Raw genomic sequence first — 24765 nt, forward strand, 5'->3', positions numbered from 1 at the left:
CACCATAGCCATGTGAGGGGTGCGAGCCTGCCCCCGTCGCTCTGCCCAGTTCCCGCGGCTTTCCCAGCAGGACGGTTCTGACGGGGCTGGGGGAGGCAGCTGCTCGGCGTTGCTGTCACAGCCTGGGGGGACAGGAGGCGGGCGGCTGGCTCTGCCCGGAGCGGGGAGGTGAAGCACGGGCATGCGGGCTGTCCGCAGCCCCCGAGCTCCTCCCGGAGCCGGCACCGGAGAGCTCCGAGCCGGGATCTCCTCCGGCTGCCCCGGCCCCGCCCCGCCGGTGACACCCCCGTGCTCCCGCCCCTCGCTTCCCGCCCCCCGCCGGTGCGGCGCGGGGGGTGCGGCTCCGCTCGGCTCCGCTCGCTTCGGCTCGGCTCGGCTCGGCTCGGTTCAGTTCATCTCTGCCCCGCTCGGCTCGGTTCGGTTCATCTCGGCTCGGCCGGCCTCGGCTCATCTCGGCTCGGTTCCGTTCATCTCGGCTCGGCCCGGCCCTGCCCGGCCATGGTGGAGCGCTCGGACGAGGCGCCGCTGCTGTTCTGGGCCGAGGGCCCCGCCGTGTCGGCGCCGCCGCCCGCGGCCGAGCCGGGCAGCAGCAGCAGCGGCAGTGGCGGCGGCGGGAGCGGCGGGCGGCGGCTCGGCGGCGGCTGGAGCGCGGCTCCGTGGGACGGCGAGGGGCCGGCGGAGGCGGCGGGGCCGCAGCGGGCCGAGGCGGAGGAGGACCAGATCGTGGCCGTCTTCGTGGTCACCTTCGACCCCCGCACGGGTGAGCGGCGCCGGGACCGGGCGGGCCGGGGCGCGGGGCCGGGCCTGGGGCTCCCGTTGCCGCTGGACCAAGATGGATGCGGCGGGGACCGGGACTCCCTTGGGGAGCGCTCCCCGCATCCCGCACCCCAGGGACCGCTCCTCCCACCGCGCTGGGCGGCGTGGCCGGACCCCGGGAGCGGGGCCCGTGGGCATTGCCGAAAACGGAGCACAAGGGGATTGCTTGTGGTCTCCATCCCGCCGAGAAGAAGTTCTGGCGGGAGGAAGGCGCCGCGTCTGGTGCCGCTCGGAGGAGAGGGATGGGTGTTTCTGCACGGCGCAGGGAGTTCGTGCACGGCGCTGGGGCATCCCCTGTGCCCCGCACAGATTTAGGCCGAGCCTCTGCCCAGCGCTGCCTGGAGGGCACCAACCTGTTAGCAGCATCTGGAGAGCATCATTCTGTCTCCGTGGAGCGGCGCAGGCCTGCCCGCAGCTATCGGTGATGGATGGCGTTTGTGGCAGGCGTAAATCCGGCAGGCTCGCAGGGCATGATCACCAGCAGCAGCAGCAGCAGCTCAGCTGCCTATTTCTTGGTGACCAGTGTGTTTTAGAGGTTAGCCCCTGGTGGGATCTCTGGGACTCAGTGCTTTGAAGGAGTGCTGCGATCCAGGAGGGCAGAGGAGAGGGACAAGGGAATTTATTTTCTACTTCTCGCGGCCATATCCATCACTCTCAGTGTTGTTGGACTGTGCTGTTGTATCACTACTGACAGAGGTTATTAATTTCAAACCTGTAAGTCAGCATTTCAGAAATGTCTTAACTTTGTTTTCCTTGTCCCAGTGCTCCCACATCATCCACCAAACAGGATGTTAGGACACAGATAGGAAGTTAGCACCTGCCTTGTACCTATGAACACAGGTACTGCTGTGCAGAGGGGTCTGATGTCCTGAGACACATTGTTGGGTCTTTTGGCTGCCAGGCACCAAACCTGGGGTTCAAAGGCAAGAGAGAGATTCAGGAGCCCAGGAGTGAGACTGAGCTCCTCTCCTGTAGACCAGCACTGCCTTAGCTGGTCCACAGCAAAAGCACAAGGGACAGGAGTCTGTAAAGCACAGTGAGGTTAGTTCTTCAGTGAGAGGGGAAGGTACCTGACATCCTGCTCACAAGAGGGCCTTGGTAGTGAAGACTGAATGCCAGTCTTGAACTGAAAGTCCTAAGGAAGTAGTGAACAGGACTTAACTGCTGGAGTGATGTGGTGTCAGCAGTGCCCACTGTCAGACAGCATGGCTGCTGTATCCCAAAACACACAAGGATTTTGAGAAGTTACCCTTTCATACTGCATCAGAGGGAAGTGTCTTCAGTCTAGAGGTCATTCACTCATAAAAATCTGAAATAAGATTGGATGTCATCTTTCCACCTCTTTCGTCTTCCATCTGTCATCTTTCCATCTCTCTTTCCAGGAGATGGAAAATGGAGGTGTTGTTTTTCCTAAGTATCCAAAACATGAAAGAGTCTGGGTGACTGCAGCAACAGCAGGTTGCCTTTCAATCTGACAGCATATGCCTTCTATGAAATGGTGAGATTTTCTTGAGAGCTGGCAGAAAGCTGAGCTTCTCAGGAGTTTTTCTGAACCAGCTGTTGCTTTGAATGAAGTCCAGGGAAAGTTGGGCAACAGCTCTTCTCACATGTGATGTGCAGTTAATGCTGGGTGTCATCAGCCTTGGAGTAGTCTGGCAAGTCCAGGAAGATCCAGCCTCCTGCTGCTACCCAGCAGGGATGATGGGACTGTGAGCAATACACCAGCAAATGTCAGCTTTACAGCTGGGGAGCAAAGTGCCCTGTGGAGGGTGTGGATATAATGCAGGTGCAGTGGTGTGAACTTGCTAAGGTCAAAAAGAGAATACAGGAATTTCTGGTGAACCACATCAGATAGTGTGAGGGACTTGTGTATGTCTGTAAGGGCAACTAGTCCTTTTGTATGACTTAAAGGAAATCACCCAGTTAGTGTCTGAGCTGCTTGATCCTGCCCAGGAAAAGTGTGGCAGACCTCCTTTGGCAGCTTGCTGAGGCACAGGAACAGCTGAATTTCTGGTGGTTATGCCAGGTAGTGTCTGCCCAGCCACAGGCAAGTAGGTGGGCAAGAGAGGTTTTACTGTAGAAGCATGAAGTGGTGACCATGCTAATAAAGAATGTAACAACTTCCCTCCAAAATTTAGAAGGGCTTGAAGCAGAGGAGCTTAGTGTACAGCAGTAGCATGTGATGAGTTTCCAAAGGTAGGTTATGGGGTTGCCAGGTCACTGTTACAGTTCCAGTGTCCCTGTGCCTGTCAGTGCTCATGTGAATGACTGACACAAGAGCCAGAGGCAGCTTCTGAATCGGTGCTGTCCTCACCTGCAGCTTGGTGAACCCTGTGGCACTTGAGAAGGAGCTTAAAGGATCGGTGAGTAATAAGAGACAAGGAGAGAAAAGAGGGAAGTAATGTGTTTTGCACCAGTGAACATGCAAATATTCTGTTTTTCTGTCCCACATTTCTTCTGTGCAGGAAACTGAGCCAGTGTGATGTTTAGGTTACACTTTTTGCTTCTCCTGTCCTGGCACAACATGGTAGCACGGCACAGCAGGGGACCCTAAAGCCCTCAGCAAACATCTAATAGTGAGGAGTGACAGGTGATGACCCCAAATGCTGGTGCCAATATCTTTGTGAGGATGTGAAAATCCAGTGGGAAGGAAATACAAGGGAAGGAAGAACATCCTTAACTTTGCACACTAGAAAATGAGTGCTGGCTCAGACCTGACCTGAAGGTGGGAGATAGCTTCCAGGAGATCAGATCTGCAGGTCTGACTCTCAGCAGAGTCACTAGTCAGCTCTCTAATGCTGGGTGACTCTCACTTGGAAAGTTTCCTGAGTGCACGAGAGCTGCTTTCTCCATGGGGAAGGGCAGCGCTTCCTGTTTTTCTACAACATTGTTCCCTCCTCCCTGCTCTGGTTTCTCCGGCAGACTGGCAGTCCTGTTGCATTTGGGTGAAGTCTCTCCTTTGTTTGCTCTCCTGTTTGGCCAGACTGACTTTCCTACTTTTTAATCTCGGCGTTTGTTCTCCGACTGCCACGTCGCTCATGTGCTCATAGGGCAGGGTGGCGTGAGGAACAGCCAGGAGCACAGCTGCAGGTTGCTCCCAGATCCCAGAAAAAAAAAATAGCTGTGTGATAGGTGAGCTGGCTTTGAGGTCACATGCAGGGTAAAGATCTGCTTCAAGGGCATCCTTTCCTTTATTGCTGCTAGAGAACGAACATTGTTTGAACAATGTCTGCTTTAACAGCTCTGCAGCAGATGTGACACCTGACGGGATTTGTGACTGAGCTGAGCAAAGCCCATCTTCCTTTGCTCTTGCTGGCACTCTCACCTACTGATCTATGAATCTACAGGTCATGACCAATCAGGGATGCTTAACAGCACATCTAGCCTTAACCACAATTTCATGGTTATGAGGCAACAGTCTCAAGAGTTGACTTCCTCACGCTTTCAAGGAAGGTTCTTGCGCCTTTAAAAAGCAAAGCAAACAGGCTCACACAAGCCCCAAACAACAAAAGCCACCATCTATATATAATCTGCAGCCCTCCAGGGGAGCGTGCAGGCTGCTATGATGTCAGTGGCTCTCTCTGCCAGCCTTTCACACGCCTCAGAGGCCGGGCTGGGCACAGCAGAGCTCTGTGCTCCCGCCTGTCACTGCACAGGGCTGCGCTCGGGGTCACGAGGCTGCTGCTGCTCCAGCTCTGCAGGAGAGCTCTGCTTGGGCACTGCCAGTGGGCTCCTGGATGCACAGCTCCTCCTGTTGCCATGCCTAACGCTGCTGGGTTTTTTGAAGTCCTTGCCAGGCAGGGCTGGGGGAGGTCTACTGAATACAGCATCTATGTGAGAAGAAAAATAGCCTATTTAAATGTCAGTAGCTAAGCCCTATTCCTGTGCAGGCATATACTTGTGCAGTATGAGTAATGAGACAAAAGACAGGCTTCAGAAATGAGGCCTCAGATTTAAATATCTCCAAGTCTTGGCTGAGTGTAAGGCCCCTCCAAATGTGCGCTGTCTGTGCAAGCACTGCTGGAATGCTCACCCCAAAGGGCAGGGAAAGGAGTGAACCAGTAGGAAACACCTTTGTGCTGCACCTGCCATTGCATTATCCTGAAGGATTTTGGTTTGTTTGCCTTGCTTTTAAAACTAAGCCACATGACTTCAAATGCTGTGGGCAGACTGACAGAGAGCAGAAACTCAGTGGGGAAATCTGGAGCACATCTCAGTGCAGTGGCAATGTCCAGGTGAGCAGGCTGGGCTCTGAAGTGCTGTCACGGGAAAGTGTAAGAAGTCACCCCTTTTTAGGTCCGTGGTAAACTTTTTGGACTTCATTTCTTTAGGGACATTTTATAACTTCTCTGATATAATCTGTTCCAGGATAAGGCTCCTCAGGTGGCCTTTTCCCCTGAACAACTGCATGCTTTCTGGCTGGGTTGGCAGGTGACAGATGTTTGCTGATCTTGATCTAGCCTGTAATTTATGCATTTTTTTGTTGGTTATTCTAGCATGCACAAACACATTGCAGTACTTGGATCACCCTAGCCTCCATATAAAGCTTCAGGTAACTCATCCTATCCTAAAGAAAATAGGAGAGACTTCAGGGGTAAGAAGTGATGACTTGGATGATGCCTTAGGGGTTTCTGTTTGATTAGGCCTGCCAGCATAGGCAAACAGTATTGGTGGTAGTGTGAGCTATCCCAGAAACTCATCCTGAAGAGCAACAGTCTGTCCTTTGGTTCTTTCTTATGGGATGGATGCTTGTGTAGACCAAAGCTTATCCACCATCAGGTAAAGTTTGAGATGCTGTAATTAAGGTTATCATGGATAGATCCACAAAATAGCACTAGCTTCAGAAGTGGCCCCAAATATCCTGCAGTTTCTGTGTGTTGTGCTACAAGTAACATTTGCAAGAGATGCCATGTACTGTCTGTGACAATTCAGGAGATCAGGCATTGTGTTAGGGCACTGTTTCAGGTGTCCCAGGGTTAGAAAAGCAACAACTTGCTGTTGATGATGTATGCATTTTAGAAAGGGGTACTGTATTCAAGCTTACCCAAATTCATTTGCTTCTCTGCAGGCAACATGGTGGAATGGTGTTTACCCCAAGATATAGATTTGGAAGGTGTGGAATTCAAATCCATGGCAAGTGGGTCCCACAAAATCCAGTCAGATTTCATGTGAGTACATGTGAGCTATGTTACTTCTTCCTTTCTTAGCTGTGCATCTACGCCACCAGCTCTTAATTCAGAACATGCAAGAAAAATACCTTCTAGGAAGCTAGGGTCCTGCAGAAACTGGCTTGCTAAGCTGTTCCTGCCTTGCCAAAGATACTTTTCAGACACTTTCAGTACCATGTTAAGTACCAGCTAGCTGCAGGGATCTGCTGTATGTCTGCTTTGCCTGTGTAGGCCAACTTCTCACTGGTATGCAAATTTTAATGTGTTCTGGGCAAATTATCTGCACTGCCACTATTGAGACTGTCAGCAGAGGCCTAGAGTGAAGGGCAAGGAATGGCAGAACTGAAATGGGAAGGATTTTGCAGGAAGAGGACTTAGAAAAATGTTCTTAACTTTGACAGGGCTTTTGGTTCCTTTAAATGTTGTTATAAACAGGTCTCACTTTCTTCTTTGCTAGTTCCTTCAGTGGAAACACGTAAGAGAGGAATTTTCTGCATTCTGCTAACCCAATGTTGCAATGCAGCAATGTTTTGCAATGAACTGCAGTGTCACAATTCCTTTTGGTCAGGAATAACAGTTACTTTCTTAAAGGCATGTGAACTGAACTCTTGCAGTCTGATAATTACAGTGTGCTTCAACGTGCTGGCACCCCATATATGACCAAGTAGCTGTAATGTACTCAGACCTGCATTCACTGCAGGCTTCTTCCTTGGAGGAAGAGCTCTGCACTGACTGAATCATGCATTCTGTTGGTCTTCCTTCCAAGTTACTGATTTATTTTATATTTACTGGCCTGTGACGTGGCTGGTAGGGGCTTTAGTGGGAGCTCCTGGGAACTCTTGCCTTAAATATTTTGTCTTGCTACTCAGAAGACTGGGGCATCCAAGGCCTGTCCACAGCCCTTCAGTTAGCAGGGTGGGATTTCAGGGAGCTCCTTACACAAGAAATATTCCCAAATCAGCAATTTTAGCCTTCAGTTACCTTTCTTCTTCTTCTTTTTCTTCCCTCTTTGTAACACTAACCCTTCTGTCAAACCTTTGTCTGCAGTTATTTCAGGAAGGGGCTCTGTTTTGGCCTGGCCTGCTTTGCCAACATGCCTGTGGAGAGTGAGTTGGAGCGTGGTGCCCGCATGAAGTCCGTGGGCATCCTCTCCCCTTCCTACACGCTACTCTATAGGTACATGCACTTCCTGGAGAACCAGGTCAGGTAAGTTCCCTTGGGAATGAGCCTGGCCCTTCCCCACCTGGGAGAGGCAATGCTCCTTCTATGGAGAGCAGTTTTAGGCAAGTGAGAATTCATTGACAATGCTCTGCTGTGGTTTCCTTGACTGGGTATTTCTCCAGAAAATATTACAGGTTCACAGTGTGAAGGAGACAAGGAACTGATTAGCAGCAGTTTGTTCCTTCCTTAACAGGCTAGTCAAATGTCACCCAAACCCTGGTTATTGTAGGCAGACATAAGTGTCACAGGGAGAGTTGAGAGAACAAGAAGTTCCCCTTTTCTCCTTCTGAAAACAATTTTACTAGAGGTTTACAAAAGGCTTCTAATTGTGTAATGATGCTGCTGTGTGCTTCAGTTGTGTTGAGTGGATCTAGCAGCAAAAATGGTGATGGTAGAAAACTGTTCCTACCTGAGTGTATTTCAAACAGGATCAGTGCTATGCCTGTGTCAGAGTGTGTGTGCGTGTGTTCTCTGGCTGCACTGAGAGCTGGTAGTCCTGGTGTTTCTTCAGTTCTTCTGGATGAATCTGTGCAGCTGAGGCACCCAGGATCCCTTTTAGCTGGGAGAGCAGATGTTTGCTGGGAGCAAGGCACTAAACAAATAGTCTGGAGATACTACAGATCTCCCCTTTTTTTGTTTCTTTTCCAGACACCAGCTGGAAATGCCAGGGCACTACTCCCATCTAGAGGCATTCTATGATGACAAGAAAGGAGTTCTCCCTGATAGCAAGGGCACCCCCAGCTCTCAGCAACCTGTCCACTGGCTGCCTTCCATCCACAGATACATGTACCCAGAGATGAAGGTGAGGCAGGTGCTTGAGGCCTGCAGGAATGGGCAGAGGGCTGCTGCTCCTTGCTGGTGCCTCACACTCCTTTATGTAAGCAGTCACTCCCGCGCTTTGTAGGCTGCTTAGATAAGATTTTGTTACTTGGACCGTTGCAAGCTGTGTGCTGGTCTTGCTCCTACATTTAGACTTAGCATCTGTGCATGTGTCCCTGCTTCACCTCTAAGCTGTTTTCTTCCCTTTCGCTCCACCTGCAGATCACACACCCTGCTGGCTGTATGTCTCAGTTCATCAAATTCTTCGGTGAGCAGATCCTTGTCCTCTGGAAGTTTGCCCTGCTGCGCAAGCGCATACTGATATTTTCACCACCCCCAGTTGGAGTTGTCTGCTACAGAGGTATGTTTCCAGGGACACTGCAGAGCTCTGATCTAGTAGGCTGAAGCATTGCAGAAATTGCCTGTGAGTACTGAGGGGACAGACGTCATGCAGGTCTTCAGAATCCATTGTGACCATGCCTCGTGAAACCACCGCTCAGGCTGAATTTACACGTTTCCTACCAAATGTTTTTCTTCAGGCCTTGTGAGTAAGGACACATCTGGCACTGTCAAACTCAGTTCCTGTCAGCACAGGACAATAAGAGCACTGACTGAATGTGTGGATTCCAGAATGTGGGATTCCTATGGGAGAACTGATTATTTCCTATGCAAAACAAGATGTCATCACTTGAGAAGTTCTGGTATTCAAGGGCATTTCAGAGCTCTGACCATTGTTTTCAGAGGCCTGTGGGAGAAGTGGGCAATTGGGGTTCCGAGTGCCTTGAGGGAAACCAAAACCATCTCAGGATGTACTTCTCTTGTCCACAGTGTATTGCTGCTGTTGCCTTGCAAATGTTTCCCTGCCTGGTCTTGGAGGAACTGTCCCAGAGTCCAAACCATTCTTCTATGTGAATGTAGCAGACATAGAAATGCTGGAGACAGAAGTATCATACGTGGCCTGTAAGTATGATGGATTAGGCATGATGTTTTTAGCTTCAGGCTGCAAAATGTCTTGAGACACCAGACTGTGGAATAGAACTGATGAGAAATAGGTTGTGCATGGAATGACTAACTATGCAAGCAGGAGAGAACAGTTGGTCTGCTGGGAAAGCAACATGCTGCTCTGAAAATCTTCTCTGGTTTTGGCAGGTACAACAGAAAAGATCTTTGAGCAGAAACGGGATCTCTATGATGTCTACGTGGACAACCAGAATGTGAAGACGCATCACGAACATCTGCAACCACTCCTGAAAATTAACAATGCTGACAAGGAGAAGTACCGACGGCTCAATGACCAAAGGTAATCACAGAGGTCTGGGTGCTCCTGACAGGAGATGTGGAATAAAGAGGACACTGCTCCTTACTTTCCTCCTTGTAGTGTTTTCAAAATATCAATATCAATAACTACTGGTTCAGCTCATCTCTTGAAGATTCTGGTTGTCTCATAAAGCTTTGAGGCTCACAGTAGGTATGTGCAATTAACTTGTCTCCCTTCTCTCAGGCAGATGTTAATGTATTCTCAAGAAGTGGGTGAGGATTGCAGCTCCTGTGAAGAGGACCTTTTTATCTTGTGAGTGGCTACCTCTAATAGTTGGACACTGCTAGTTTTAGGGAGCCTCTTGCACTGATTTTGTGCAAAAAACCAGACTGGCTCTTCTTCTTCAGATCACCTTCCTTTCATTTTGAGAAGCCAAACTGTAGCATCCGCCGGGGTCGCTTATGTGCCAGATGGGAGAGGTGAATTTTAAAAACACAGAGATGTAAGAATGCCCTCACAAACATAAGCAATACTGCCAGAACATTTGACTCTGGAAAGGACAGTGTTCATGGAAAGCAGGCACTGTAACATACTGGGGGTTGGTACAGTGTGATCAGACCTGCTTGTGAAGGATTGGCCCACTGATGTGGCTGACTTCATACCTGGCAAGCAGAGGAACCAGAACTGGGTGTAGAGTGGGAGGTACAAAATTAGATAAAAACCACATGCCTACCACCTCTGAAGCCCTGCTGTGCCTGTTGCTACTCACACTCTGCAGCAGGTGAGATGTAATGGGATGAAACTGTGTGAAGAGCTGTGGGGGCAGAGCTCTGATTGTTGAGCTTCACAGGTGTAGCCAGAGCTCTTTCTGAATAGCTTTTCATGTTCCTAGGAAAGCATCAGGTAAGAAGTAGCTCTCACTGGTGTGTTCTGCACCAGTAATGGAGAATTTATTTACCCACTGGCTTATCAGATGGGTGACAACACTGCTTCCTCCTTTGCATTAGGGGAGCTGTAGGTGTGATGTACCTGCTTGGTGACCACAGATCACACTCTAGCTGATAACGTGGCTCCTTCTGAGGGAAATGCCACCCACAGACAGGAGCACCACTATCAATTAACAGTTCCTGCTTTATCTTTGTTTATTCTGGGTCACCATAGAGAGAATGGGAAAGCACTACAGCACCCCCTAACGAGGTAGGATCTCTGGCTAGAAGGGGTTCAGTGCAGTTCTGGGGCTCTGCAGCCTGTTTGGTGAATACACTGCCTTTTTGGAGAGTGTGTGCAATCCCTTTCTCTGACTTTCCCCTGCAGGTTTTTCATGGAGCAGAACAACCGCATATTCCAGACGCTGCTGGAGGTGTCAGCCAGCCAGGACAAGACCCTGACAGCTGAGCACGCACGGGGCATGGGCCTGGACCCCCAGGGGGATCGCAGCTTCCTCATGGACCTCCTGGAAGTGTATGGCATCGATGTCATGCTAGTCATTGACAACCCCTGCTGCACTTAAACCAAGGGCAAGAGACATGGGGAGCAAAGATCACTTTTTAAAGACTACTGGACATTGCTTAGGAGGATCACTGGAACTCACCACAGCCACAGTTATTAAATAACTTTATATGGAGAGTATTTATAATTTTAAAACAAAATGTGATTTTATTTTCTCACACTCGACTTCCCAGTGAGTACTTGCTCTAAGGTTCCTTTTGGTTTTGTCTCCCTTTCCCTTTCATTTGTGATTGTTTTGTCTAGCTAGGACCAGTGGCACCTTTGCACCAAACCTCACTGTTGCCAGTGATAGCTAGGTTTTGGCCTAGCCTGGATACCTGAGGGCTGAAGACTTCAGGAAAGCACTTTGTTTGATGACAACCAATGTGAAATGCTATAGCTGAGCTTTCAGACTTGGCTGGAAAATCCTCCTATCAACTCCCACTTGGGGACTGAAGAGGGCCTTAGCACAAGCTGTTAATGGCCCAATCTCATAAACAGCTCCTACCAAGTTTATTGGTGGGGACAGTTAAACCAATGATAAGAACAGAACCAGGACTCCTTTAAACATTCCTCACCCAACTTTAAGGTGAATTGGAGCCAAGCCACCTTTCCTTGTAAACGTCAGAAGCAAGTTTGGGACTGGGGATGCTACAGGATCTTCTGACTTTGCTTACTGGAGCAGCAGTTTCACTTCCAGCACCTGAGGTGCTCTAAACTGGTAGAGACTGCACCTACCTTCTCACAGATGGAGAAGAGCACCTCTCTCCTCAGTCCATCCCACCACCACCTTTGGCTTTTAGTTGCATCCCACCTGCTGCTTTGGTTTAAAATCTTCAAACCAGCAAGATGGTCTCCATTTAACAGGGACCAACACCACTGAGCCACTTTGCAGTCACTTTGTTGTCCAGCCTCAGCTTGGATGGTGCTGGGCTGGAGGGGGTAGAATAAGAATGCTTTAACCACTGTCACTAGCCCTTCCTTTGTAGCTGATGGGACTTGTTGCTCCTTTGCTTTAACACTGTCTGCTAATCCTCCTTTTGTTGAGCCTTCAGCACTGCCTGCTGCTCTCCCTGGCTTTCTGTGTGAGACAGAGAACAGACCTTCCAGCTGGAACAACTGAAGTTTGCAGGAGGTTCCCTTGGAGTTTGGTATTCTTACCTGGCACAGCTGCTAGGAGTGATGTTTAAAACCAAGTCTATCTCTTTTTCTGGGCAGAGCTGTAGAACCAGATGAAACAGATGTTTTCTCATGCTGTTGAAAGAACAGGATTCAGTTCCTGAAAGACTAGTCATTACCTCCAAGAAGGCTATCCCAGTAAAGTGGAACCCCTTTGTCATACAAAATCCAAGAATGCTGCTGTGGGTTCCATGTGTGACATACAGCTTTGCTCCAAATCCTTCAGCCAGTAGCAGTATCAGCTTTAAGCTGACTGTTCTTCCTGAACTGTGGCTATAGCTGATTAGTTGCTGCTTCTATCATTACAGATTTCAGCACCCTTGGAGGGCTTTCTGTGCACTGTAGGAATGCAAACTGTATCTGATGTATCCATTTGTCCCAGCATTTTATGGGATGAGACAGGGCCCGAAGCACTCTAAAGCAGGCAAGCACCTTTTTGAAACAGGTGAAGCAAATGTTCTCCAAGCACACCCTCTGTGGATTGTCTTCCTCTGGAAAGGAGGAGGCAGTTGTTCCTGCAATTTGCCTGTCTCTGAGCAGTCACTCCCCTACTGCTTTTTCAGGGCTTTGGGATGTTTTTGTAAAGAAAAAAAACATGCTGTTGTTCATACTAACAATTGCTCACAACAACTGTAACATCCTTAGAAGGCTGGGGAAAAAAACGGAGAAAGAGGTAAAACAGCTGAGTATCATTTAATGGAAATAGCAGTCTCTTTTCCTTAAGAAATGGCTTTGTTTTTAAATTGACACCTGAAGTATAAAAGTGGCCCACAACCTCCACACTTTTTTCTCTAACTTCCACTTCAGTTTTAACATGCTGCCTGCAGTGATGGTCCCTGAGGAAGTACAGCTGAGCTGCCCTTGTATTGCTGTCACTTCTTCAGACATCAAAAGAAAACCAGAACTGAAACTAGTCACAAGCAATTCTCCTCTCACTTTCTTGAAGGTTTGCTACACAGTTTAGCTGTAATCAGTTGTTAATGACTTTCTATTTTCTTTGTCAGTAGTTCTTTTGCTAAACTAAACAGAAACAAACCTTTGATTTAATGTTGAAATGTTACAGTCACTGCAGTCAGAGGCTTTCTAACACTCTGCATTAGAGCAGTGTTGTTTACAAACTGTTGGAAGATGAGGTCTACTAGATTGCACTGACATAGTCCACTGAGCAGAAGCTCCTGAAATTCCTATTTGACTTTTACTAAACCTCTGCTTTCCAGAAATCATGTCCTCAGTTGTTAGCAGTAGTATGGGTGCAGAAGCATCAGAGCAGATTGCTGCAGCAGCATCCATGTGCTACATCCAGTTAGATGGCTGCAGCCTATCTTGTTCTTCCTTGTAATTTTGTTCTTCCTTGTAATTGTGCTTCTCTATCAAGGCTCTCTTGGCAGGCAACTGCTACAAAAGTCAGGAAGTTGTCCAACAGAAGACAGAACAAGAAGACTTTTCTCTCCTAAGCCTTCCTTATTTGATTAGCTGCAAAAGTGCTTTCACCTGCACTCCTTTTCTAAAAGGTAGTGCTTTTAGTTTTGTCACATGTGCAAAGTTCTCGAGAAATGGGTAATGGGTACATAATAGAAACAAATTGTTATAGCTTGGGACATGAAGGATTGTTCTGTGGAACCAGTTTAACTGAGTCTTATCTTTCCAGAAGATCCCATAATTCAAGGTAAAACAGTTATGTACAGATATTCAAAATCCCCTCCTGGGCACTTGGGTGCTTTGTTTCATAGTAGCAGCTGGGAGACATCTGCTGGGTATGTTTTGAATCAAAAGAGGGAGGAAAATGTGGCATAAGACAGGATATTACTGATTTATCTTCTCCCTTTGCCTTTACAGTGGTGCCTTCAGTTTCTTGGGTGTAAAGCCTCTGGTCAGTTGCTGTGATCAGAGCCCAGGTTTGAACGGTGGGTACAGTAACCAGGGCTGTGCTGTGCCCCTGTGTATTCTCCAAAACTCAAATTGTTGGGTAACAGTGCAGGTTCTCAGCTTGTACTTGCTTGACTTGAACCAGGAGAACAAGAGCTTCCTAACTACATCTTAACTCAAGCTGCACTAGAAATGCATAATCAAGCAGTGAATTATTACTACTTGTACTGCATTGGAGGGTAAAGCTTATGAGAGGCAAATCTCAGTTTTCAAGCTGAACAGGCAACACCATGCCAGACATTTAAATCATCCAAAAGTCTTCTCACTGCAAGGTTATTGCAAGCTGCATAGAGCCAATAAAGAACTATAATGGATACTAGGCCAAAGGCACTTTATGGAATCAGAATTCAGATTTGTCTTACAGACATGCCACTACCTTTTTTTCTAGCATGCATGAGGTACTTACTGCAGTGATCTTACAGCCAATGGTCACCACTGTCACAGGATCTGAGCTTGCCTGTTCACCATCCTTTTGGGCAGAAGAAAGGTCCATCACCTTTTGCAGAAGAAGTAGGTCTCTGCATAGGTTATTGAGTAAAGCAGGGTTATGGTGACAGCCCATTTTAACATCTGTCAAAGTTAATGAGCAAAAGGCTAGGAGTAGCTGTGGCCCTCCTGGCCACAGACTGTGCAAGGGACAGGCAAGCTTTGCTCAGGGAGGTGGAAAGACAGTGGCTCCTGGAATAGCAGGGCAAGAGCACTCTATCCTAAAGCAGAATTCTAGGTAAAAAGGATGCACACTAACCCTAACTCTCATCCTAGTCATTACTTCTGAGTTGGTTGCTGTCATCTTCCCACCTTCCAACCACCAGTGGTGTAGTGATTATGAGAAAGGACAACAAAAATGTCTTGTACAAGGGACTGGAATGTATTGACTTAACAGTGTGATCTGTCTAAAACTGAGGGTACTAAATGCCTATGAACCAGGATTTTAGATCTTGGTTAATGCAACATGTCATTCAAATGGGAATGTTTAAATGTGGTCAAAATAAACAGGTGCCTTGAGCTGGTCCATCATTAGATTGTTATCCCTCCTTTTCTTTATCTTACAGTATTTTAAGCCCTTCCAGAATGGATTGTAAGTTGAAGCCAGGATAAGTGTTTTCTTGAGTGAGACCTACTCCTCCTTCCTGTCTTGGAGTTTATACAAAGGAAGATTTTTGTGTTGCTGTCAGACAGACATGAGAACTGAGTCCTCAACACTTTAGATAGTGGGTTCAGCCCCTGCCTATTTTATGTCATGTCTGTCTCACACCTCCCTTCTGAACATTGCAATTCAGAGGTCTAGAATTACCCTGTACTGAAAGAACTCTGAGCTGCAGAGGAAGGAGAAAAACTACTGGAATGGTATTTGTACAAGCTACTCAACTTATGCTGATATGAATATTTAAATACCAGCCTGTGTCTCAGATCATCCTTGGTACTTCAGCATCAGAACAGCATCAGCAATACCAATTCTGAAGGGATCTCTTGGTTACCCTCAAGCAAGGAATCACATTGCAATGGAAGCTATGGAAAAGAATGAGTGATTTCCCTGTAAAATGGTACAGATGAACAAGGAGCCAGTTCTCACCATCTCACCCCTTGCAGCAGGCTGGGTGTAATTCTAACAGCTCTGATGTTGTTTGCATCTTGCAGATGTGTGGTTGCTCCCATAGGCCTGTGGCTCTGTAGAGAAACTGCTTACTAAAAACATGGGTATTTTTTAATACTATTAAAGCTTACCTTTTTGAAATGGCTGTTGCCTTGTCTTTCCTGCCACTGGAGAAAAAACACATTGCTGATTTTATTACAGAAACATCAACTTGAGGGAAAACTGCAATGGTGAGAACTGCCCTTGACTCTGAATGAGCCAGGGGCTGCAGAGCCATGTCCCAGGTGTCTCTGTGGCAAGCAAAAAGAGCAAAGCACAACCACCATGTTCCTTGGAGAGTGACCCAGGGCTGCACTGAGCACCTTCATTACTGCCAACCAAGAGACAGCACAAACCAGGTCTGACCACCAGCATAACTATGAAAAGGAACTAGCAGGCTTCTATTCCCTTCAGTCTCAGTCAAGAGTTACAGAACAGCTAGGGCTGGAAGGGACTTTAAAGGTCACCCAGTTTAGCTAATTTGTGTCTCTGCAGTGTAGTCCAGGGAAGAACATTCAGCTTGGTTTCAGCATCCTGCAGAATCCCAACCCTGCTTCCTCTTTCAAGGCATTTTTCCTTTAAGGTGTCTCCAGCAGAGGATGCTGTTGGAGCACAGGCTGCCAGGATTCAGTCCTTGGCAGAGCTGCTGGAAGCCAACTCACTTAGGTCTGTATTTTCATAACAGGACAGAGTCAACAAGTGAACTTAGACTAGACCACAGCATAACACATTGACCACAGACAATCACATCAGAAAAATAAGGACAATTTTCTTCAAGGCAGAATCATGTGAATTTCTCAGTTAGAATAAGGGCAACAGATAAGCTTGCCTAAGTCAGTAATACTTCCTTTCAGCAATTAAAACAAAGCTAGAAACAAAAGCTCATAAAAGCAACAAAACTAATTATGGTACTGAGGCTCAAGTGGATGGAGGTTGCGTATGGAGTGGTGAGCACTGTTTACATTAGAGAAGAGCAATCAGCCACAATAAATAATAAACTTTATTTGGTTATCCTTGCTGGCATCTACTACTGCAGGAATAAAAGGAATATTTACAAAAAAAAAAAAAAAAAAAGACTCACTCAGCTTGTTAAAGAGTCTTTCCAAAAGTACTTCATACAGCTTTGGGTCAATGATGTTTTCCAATTTGCTTCTGTACAATATACCTAAATTGGTCAAAGGAATACATTTCTACTATGGAATTACTGGAACTCTGTGCTGTTGAATCTGGCAAGATGAAAAAATTAACAAATATATTATCAAGATACATATAGGAATTTTTAAACTTGCTCCAAAGCTTTGTATCACCATCCTCCAGTTTATTTTGTGGCACAGTCAATAACCAACCATCTATTTTAATGTGGCAATTCCAATATCTGATAGAATTCCTTAGCATTATTCCCCCCAAATATTTTTTTCCCCAGGACCCCAGGTTTTGCAAGATTTTTACATGGGTAAAGTAAACCTAAACTCTTAGAACACAAGGACAAGTATACTTAAATTTTACTTTAATATACAATTGCATTACAGCAGTAGCATCTGGCACACAGCACTCAGCCTGTAGTGCTGTAAATGATGACTTCTTAGAGGAGGGGGAAGAAAAGATGCCATCAAGTTAACATGCATTTTTCAGAATTTTCATTTGCATTTTTAACCCCTTTGAGACCAGTCAAGTCATACACTTCCAATGGAAGTACCTTGCACATAAAAATAGCCAAAAGGCTTATTAGTCTAGTGGGGTTAATCAGGTTGGTTAGGTCTCATGTGCCTTGAAGAGACAGAGCCTGGTGAACACTGGCCCCTGTGCCATGAGTTGTCAGTGGACCACTGCCTGCAGCAGCTGCTCTCTGATTTTGGGGTCACAGAAGAAGCGGAGTTTGCGGGGCAGGAGCTTCACCTCCACAGGCATCGCTTCATACTCCTCATTATCAATGCCAAAGGATCCCTCAGTGCCCTGTGTGCAGTGAGTTAAACACCAAGTGTTACTTCAGTAATGCTGATTTTACTAATAAAACACAGCTGCATACTTAGCTCAGTCTCAACCAAGATGACCCCCTGCCTCTGCCTTCCAGCCCATTTTCTCTCCACAACACAGGGAGACCTATCCTTCACCACACAGAATGTATTAAGAGTCTGGTGCATGAGATGTTACCTCACTTAGTTACTAATTGGTGATAATTAAACACTAGGAAGCTCTAATGACCCGCATTGTTTATACTGAAGGATTCTTTTCTATTGGAACTAGAATTATGTGCACTTAGATCTTGGGTCTGCCAGTGGTGACATAAACTAATCTGCAGTAATGCCTGTTAAGTAACTTCTATTAAATCCATGTTACAAACCCCTTTCAGCTTTGTTTTACTATATTGATCTGAAACATGAGATGCAAAGTAATTTACTGGCCAGGAATTACTCAGCAGTAGAATTTTCTCAAGTGTTTAATGCCGATAAAGTCACCATGTGATTAAAACCATTCATCAAAATGGCAGGCTGACTACCTAAAAACAACTTCAGTGACTGCTTTGTGTGCCCTTGACTCATGGGAGGGCTGTGGGTACTCAAACCAACCCCAAGGGAACTGGGACACCAGAGCAGCACAGACATGGGGAACAGTACAAGTTCTGGCAGTCAGAGGTACAGCAAAGCAGTTCACTTCCATCAACATGAACTGGTGAGAGTCATCTAGGCTGCTTCAGTTCCTTCACTGGAGCTGGGCCATGAAGTCAAACACTGCTCTGTACCATGCACCCATGTTCTGAAGATCTTAGCAGCAGCTGCAGTATGAACACCTCATTTCATACCACAACCCTTACTTATGGCCCAGCTGTACTTAGCCCAGCACTGCAGAATATTCTTTCAGAATCACAAATTTGCCATGATCTGAATTCAGTGGAAGCATTAAGATGTTGGTTAATCACGACATCATAATTCATGATTTTTATTTGGTAGCAACAGATTTTTTAACCTTTCAACAAATTCTTTATCCCTTAATATGGAATTATTTTGCCAAATGATAGATCACTTGAAAACAGAAATTGTCTATGAGATTGATTTAATGTCCTTGAAAAAACAAGAAACTCTCATCCCAGGGCTGCAATAACAGCTCAGAGGCAGGAAAAGACTAATCTAAATTACACAAGCAGGCACAGCTTTGTATTCTTTCTCAGCTTCATCATTGCAAAGTTTTGAGGCACTTCCTAATACTGATCTCAGTTCCCCTGCCCTGTCTCACCCTCCTTTGTCTCTAATATTTATGTTCTTCTCTACAGCACAATGCCTTCTAGGGTAAAATGTACCCATCTTCAGTGCTAAGAAGATGATCTGCCTATCACAGCATTACAGAATGTTTGAACCAACAGTGGATCATCTGATCCAACCTCCCTGTTCAAGCAGGGTCATCCCAGAGCACATTGCACAGGATTGTGTCCAGATGATTCTTAAGTACCTCCAGTGAAGGAGACTGCACAACCTCTCTGTGCAGTCTGTTCCAGTGCCTGGTTATCTGCACAGTAAAGAAGCTCTTCCTAATGTTCAGGTGGAACTTCCCACTTGTATGCAATAAACTCAAGTAAGAGACTCTTTAACCATCATGACTGTCTTCATAAAAGATCTGCCACTACTTCCTGGCAGAACAAAGCTCCCCCAGCAGGTTTACAGACTACTTGGGGAATTTCAGTATGCCTGTCCTAGCAAAGGACTCATGGCTGCACTGTGGAACTTTGTGTCTCACCTGCAGTGTAATCAGTCTCCCAGATTTAGAGTAGGGATTTCCCAAAGTGCAGCATCAACAGGTACAGGAAACAAAGTGAAAGAGTTTTTCAGCTCTCCCAGCTTCTCACCTCTGGAAGTTGCAAGATGCATCTGCTGGCTTGGATGCACTGACTCCCTTCAGGGCACATGTGTGGGTCACGCATCTTTTGACTTCTGTTCAAACCAAAAGAGAGGTAAGGTAAGGACATGCTTCTCTCACAAACAGCTTTCTTCAGGGATGGCATTTTGTTGTGGTACATCACTAAGCATTTGGTAAACTTAGAGTTATATACACAAATACTTGTGGGTTTAACTGTGAAAAAGTAGAAGAGTCCTTCCCTCGTCTGCTGCAGTCAATGCACTGACAGCCTCCGACCAGCTTCTGCTCTGAGGCTCACTAAGTATATTTGAACACTGAGCAGTTTTGTGCTCTTCACTTCCATGCTGAATTATGCACTTCCTGCAGTGACTACCATCTCCTCATAGCTCATGCAACTAAACTTACCAGCAACCTAAAAAACCTAAGCCAAAAATATAGTAATTTAATGCTTCAATGTAATTATAATTCTATCTAAAAACAAACAAAACACCCCCATTTTTCATATCAAAACCAATCAGCATGACATTTTTTATCAGCTGCTTCTGTTATCACTCATGAAGAAACCCTCATAATTTTATCCATTCCAAACAACATATCCAGTTTTGACAGTTTCTCTCTTCTAGTACCGGTGAGATTCTTATTTATGTACTGCACTTAGGTAAGTGCTGCTTCCTTTCCCACGTCTGCTGATGTCAAAAGGGACCACATGGAATGCAGTTTCCTGCCTTGGAAAGCTGGTGTTGCAAGTGCCATGTGGTCTATTTCAAGGCTTCGGCTGCTGTCCTGTCACTGTCTCAGCTGTTAGAGACAGTGAGCTGTGACTCCTTGTCCCCACAAGTGCTGCTGCAGAGCGAGCACCAGCTCTGGGCTGTGCTGACCTTCCTCTGGCCTCCTGACTGACCACTGGCAAAGGACACACTGCACCCCAGGCAGCAACCTCTGAGTCTGGGCCCCTCTCCAGACAGACAGCAACACACAAATAGCAGAGAGAGCAACACAGAATAACAGTGCTAATACACCACAACTCTCAAGCATGGTGGAATTATTACAGATATTTCTCTGACAGGCAATGCCTGCTGTCCCCAAATTTCCATCTCTAGGCTGATATGAAAGAAGGGTGTATTTTAATATAGCCTAGGAAAAGAACTCACAAAAAGCATGTCAGAATCTCCCTGTACACCAAGTCTTCTAGGCCCCAAGGAAGGCAGTGCCTCTAAAATCACAGAAAATCCCAGAGAAGGATCATGAGAAGAGAAGGCTGAAAAAGGAGATGAAAATCAAAGACAAAGGAAGAAAAACTAAGGAAAGGGCAGGGAAGGACAGAAGCAATATTAACTGTGGAAAGTTTGGTTTTAATCAAATATGTATACACTGAAAGATTGATGAGTGACTGTGAGGGAATTAAACATCCTCCAGCAATATAAATTATAAATCATTGATGGCATGCAATACTGTCAGTTTATACAGTGCTGTACAAACAAGCAGCAAGATTTATCACTTGAAGTTTAACCTGCTTGGAGTTTATCATACAAGGTCCTAGATACATACAAGACATACTCTGGTGAGCAAGCAGATTTTTTTGGCCAGTGAAGGCACATGAAGCTCTATAGAGATGTAATTATGGGGTCAAGGTAAACTCAAAAGAGCCAAGACATGGAATTCAAGATCATTCAAAGGAGAACACTGGTAGAAGCAAATAAGACAATCACCTGCAGTGACTGCCTCTCTAGTGGTCCAGCAGAAAAAAAACCATAATCCATTTCCTTTAGACTCTGCTCCTCACTCAAGACCAGACAGGAATGTGAAATAGATACAAGATCAGAAGTCTAACAGCAAGTTTCCACTGATTGTTGCATCCCACTCTATGCTGAACCACAAAAACACAGGCAGAGAGAGAACCACAACATCTACTGCACATAACACACTACTGGAATGACATTTTCATATCCAGAAGGTGCTAATGTTAAATGAGTCAGAGTAAGCCCTCTAACAAAAAACTCCAGTTTTATTTTTTGTGGATGATAACTGCAATTGTGCTCTCGAGTGACAGCTCTCCATGCTTTCACATATAGAATGTAAACTGGCTACCAGGATGTGGATTACAGATGCCACACTTTCCATGCCGGCTCTCCTTCTCCGCAGCACTCCTTAGTAAGCACTCCACTGTAAACAACTCTTCTTCTCCCACCTTATTTAAACATCTATGGCTGCTGTGGATGCTCTTGTTCACACAGCCAGAGGGCATTTTTATACACCTGGGATGACCTCCTCCTTTCTTGGAAATCCAACAGCAGCTGCCCTCCAGCACACTGATGTATCCCCACACCTCCCCAGACACACACACTGCCTGAGCCTCCATGGCACTCTCCTGCCGGATGTGTGGTGACCCATCAGCTCTCATCAGCTCATGTCAGTGTCCTCTCCAATATAAAAACCCCTTGTTATCTGCACTGATAAGGTATTTCCCCTAAAAACCTTTTTCAACCCCACAAATTCTGGTATTTAAACTATGCAGTAAAAGAGAAGAAAAAAGAAAGAGCTGTTTCACACATTTCCAAAGACAAACCCTGTTGCTGCTAGGCAATGGGGGGCCTCTGATAATGGGCTTAACTCAACTCCAGCTGGCAAAGGCACAGTGGGACCTCTGAACACCCTGATTCTGCCTTGAAAAAACAGGGCACCTTTTCTCTGCTCTGACTCCTCTCTGTACAACTAACCATCCTCTCCCACTGCTCCCCACACCTCTCTTTGTCTTTCTTTGTTACCTACAGGCTTTTGGGCACTATTTAATCAAAAGAGCTTGTTTCTCTGAACTTTGCTTGAACAGCTCAAAGCTTTCAGTACTGCCTCTAATTAGCTCTCAACAGCAGGGCTGTGGTAATGCCCCTCAGAGGCTTTTTCTGCATGACACTGTAACTGCAGTCAGAAATGAGCCACACTCCTGCAGGGAGCATGTCCAGTCAACACAGGAGGTATTATTTACATTGGGAATACACTTGAATATGCCTCCCTCAAGTCACACAAGCTCATCTACTTTTTTCTGCCAGCAAAGTGTTTGAGAACCCAGAATAACATCTCCTTTATGAGACCAGATTCCTCTTGCTTCTAACAGAAAAACTGCCTCCTCCTTTCCCTCTGTAGCCTTCAAAGCAAACAAATCAGTCCCAGGCAACCACAGTCCACATACTCATGCAATTTGAAAGCAGCTGCAGGTGGTAACCTGACTTACAGTGTATGCATGGGTCAGAAGATTCTATTCCTACTGAGGCTCCTGGGAGGCTCAAATAAGGGGCCTGAGTTGCCATTAGTATCATAAACAATTATCTCGCAGGAATTATTAGCGTGATGACAAGCAGGTAAAACTGCACTGAAATGCACCCTCTGATTTCACTAGAGGGAGCTCGAAGACTGAGAAAACAGCAAATGAAAAGGTAACATGGAGAGGAGCTCCCCTGGATTCAGCAGGAAAATCTGTTGCTGGGAAAACCTGCACTGAAGATGCAAAGTATTTGTGAGTGGGACTGTAAAAAGGAGCTTGAAAAGGCAGCCCTGATTTGCTTTTTGTAAGAGCAGGAGGAACAAGCACACTACAAGACATCATCACAAGTACAAAGGCAGCAGTAACATTCACTTTCTCCACACGCTGCTTCTTAATACCTGCAGCCTTTTTTATTCCACATACAAGCAGGACCAGTGTATTTGCTTAAAGTCCCTGTTTAAATTCACACCTTCCAAAGTTCTTCCAGCTCAGACCTAATTTCTCATAAGAGCTATTGAGGCAAGGAAGCTTTTCTTGGAGGAGGGCCTGTCTAATCACATTCAAGAATTCCCAGGCACCACTAGTACAAACAAACCAGCTCTGTGACCCACCTCTCAATCCACTGAGCAGCTAGGGCTGAGAGATTCTGGGCTAAGTCTGCACAGCTGGCTACAAAACTAAGGAGAGTAATATCCAAGCAGTAATGACTTACAGCAACAGGGGAGAAGATGAAAGCTATAGCAAACTCAGAAGCTAGGAATAACTCCAGGTTCTGAATACTCCAGGTTCTGGAGTTCTGCCTTGTTTACAGAAACAGAAGATGAGTAAGAATTTTAAAGAATCAAAGTGCTAGTCCCTGTGAACAGTACTGACTGGTGTGCTTTGCAGTCCTCTGCTTCTGAATTTTGCAGCACAGTATGAGAGAAAACTAGCACACTTTTCAGAGACCCTGCCCCCTTTTTGCAGCCTTGCCATACTCACCCTCTGTGAACAAACTCCCCTTTGCTGACACACTCTGCCTCGATGCAAATGTCCATGAAGTCCTTAGTGCGCTGTGCAAAAAAGGATTCAGGAATCAAGCAGTTAACATCTCAAAGTGCCACACCCATGATACTGCAATATGTTCACACAATGGCCACTCCTTTGTCCCCCAAAAGGAGGCAGAAGATGCATTTCTGCATTTCATGCTTTATTCAAATCTCAAGTTGAGATTTGAATTAGAAATTACAGACTGTATTTTCCCATTAATGAATATTCAATAAATACCACAAGAAGCAAAATAATGAGTCACACGTTTGGCTTCTTGTTACATTTAAAGACAATAGCAGACCTCTTAGGCTCTTAATTTCTATTCAATGGGTCTTTCATGAATTTAAGCAACAGTATAATGATAAAACATTTGGCCACCAAATACCACAGTGAGAGGATTTTAAACAATACAAATTAGAAATCAAAGTGTCCTTGGTAACAATCCTCTAAACTCCTTACTTAGCTTTCCCATTCACAGCCTGCCCTTATACTGAGTATACAGTACAGCTTTTTTCAGGAAAGCAATTTTGATTAAAATAAAACTTTTTTTTTAAATGCATTTTAATATTTTTTCCTGGAAAAAGTCATAGAGTGCAGATGCAATAAAAATGACAGAAGTAAAAATAAATGCATGTATTTATTCAACTTGGTTTATTCCTGTGCTGTTCTGCAGAGGCACTGCCTGAGCTGCACCTGTATGGCTTTATCAGCTTCCCTCCAGTGGGGCAGCCTCTGCATGAGTCTGAGGTGAGACACACAGACAGGAGTGGCTGGCAGCAGCCAGCAGACATGGCATGCCCTGGTATTGATTCCAGAGAGCTGCTGGGCAGCTTTGAGGACTACAGGGACAATGGTCTCAAGAGAGGGACTTGAATACAGTAATAAGGGATCCACACTTGCAGAAAAAGAGTATCAGTATCAAGATACTTCCAGCTCTAGAAACAGCAAAGTCATGGCCTACCATGAACTTCTCCATTTCTCTAGGTTATACAAGAGACCTGAGATCCCTACATCACTTTCTTCTTTTCAAAACCAATATTAAAGTGCCTCTTGAAGGCCTAAGGGAGGCAAAACAGACAAAACCCCAGAAAGTATCTGATTGCCACAAACTCCCTCATGC

At 46.1% G+C, this 24765-nt stretch overlaps 2 protein-coding genes across 2 annotated transcripts in view; one reads left to right on the top strand and one right to left on the bottom strand.

Annotated features, from left to right (window-relative positions):
- Window positions 1-337: 337 nt before the first annotated feature.
- On the top strand, window positions 338-15610 carry DENND11 (DENN domain containing 11). The gene is made up of 9 exons (XM_064737990.1): window positions 338-760; window positions 5885-5984; window positions 7032-7190; window positions 7854-8007; window positions 8247-8385; window positions 8853-8984; window positions 9174-9324; window positions 9526-9594; window positions 10597-15610. Exons 1-9 carry the CDS (start codon window positions 499-501, stop codon window positions 10790-10792), a joined length of 1362 nt encoding a protein of 453 aa, XP_064594060.1. The 5' UTR covers window positions 338-498; the 3' UTR covers window positions 10793-15610.
- Window positions 15611-16490: 880 nt separating this feature from the next.
- The window catches only part of AGK (acylglycerol kinase), a 36482-nt gene continuing 28207 nt past the window's right edge, over window positions 16491-24765 (bottom strand). The window contains exons 13-15 of the mRNA XM_064738000.1: window positions 23598-23668; window positions 19347-19431; window positions 16491-17461 (exon numbers count right to left, since the gene is read on the bottom strand). Of these exons, the coding sequence (XP_064594070.1) occupies window positions 17324-17461; window positions 19347-19431; window positions 23598-23668 (294 nt within the window). The 3' untranslated portion in view covers window positions 16491-17323. The remainder of the gene's footprint in view (window positions 17462-19346; window positions 19432-23597; window positions 23669-24765) is intronic.

The sequence above is a fragment of the Zonotrichia leucophrys genome, chromosome 1A, assembly GCF_028769735.1.
Source record: "Zonotrichia leucophrys gambelii isolate GWCS_2022_RI chromosome 1A, RI_Zleu_2.0, whole genome shotgun sequence".
Taxonomy (NCBI): Eukaryota; Metazoa; Chordata; class Aves; order Passeriformes; family Passerellidae; genus Zonotrichia; species Zonotrichia leucophrys.

Coding starts and splice junctions, on each gene's coding strand:
- DENND11 (XM_064737990.1), top strand. CDS start 499: ATGGTGGAGCGCTCGGACGAGGCGCCGCTGCTGTTCTGGGCCGAGGGC. Junction 8,008..8,246: donor ACATGTACCCAGAGATGAAG/GTGAGGCAGGTG, acceptor CTCCACCTGCAG/ATCACACACCCTGCTGGCTG. Junction 8,386..8,852: donor TGGAGTTGTCTGCTACAGAG/GTATGTTTCCAG, acceptor TCTTGTCCACAG/TGTATTGCTGCTGTTGCCTT.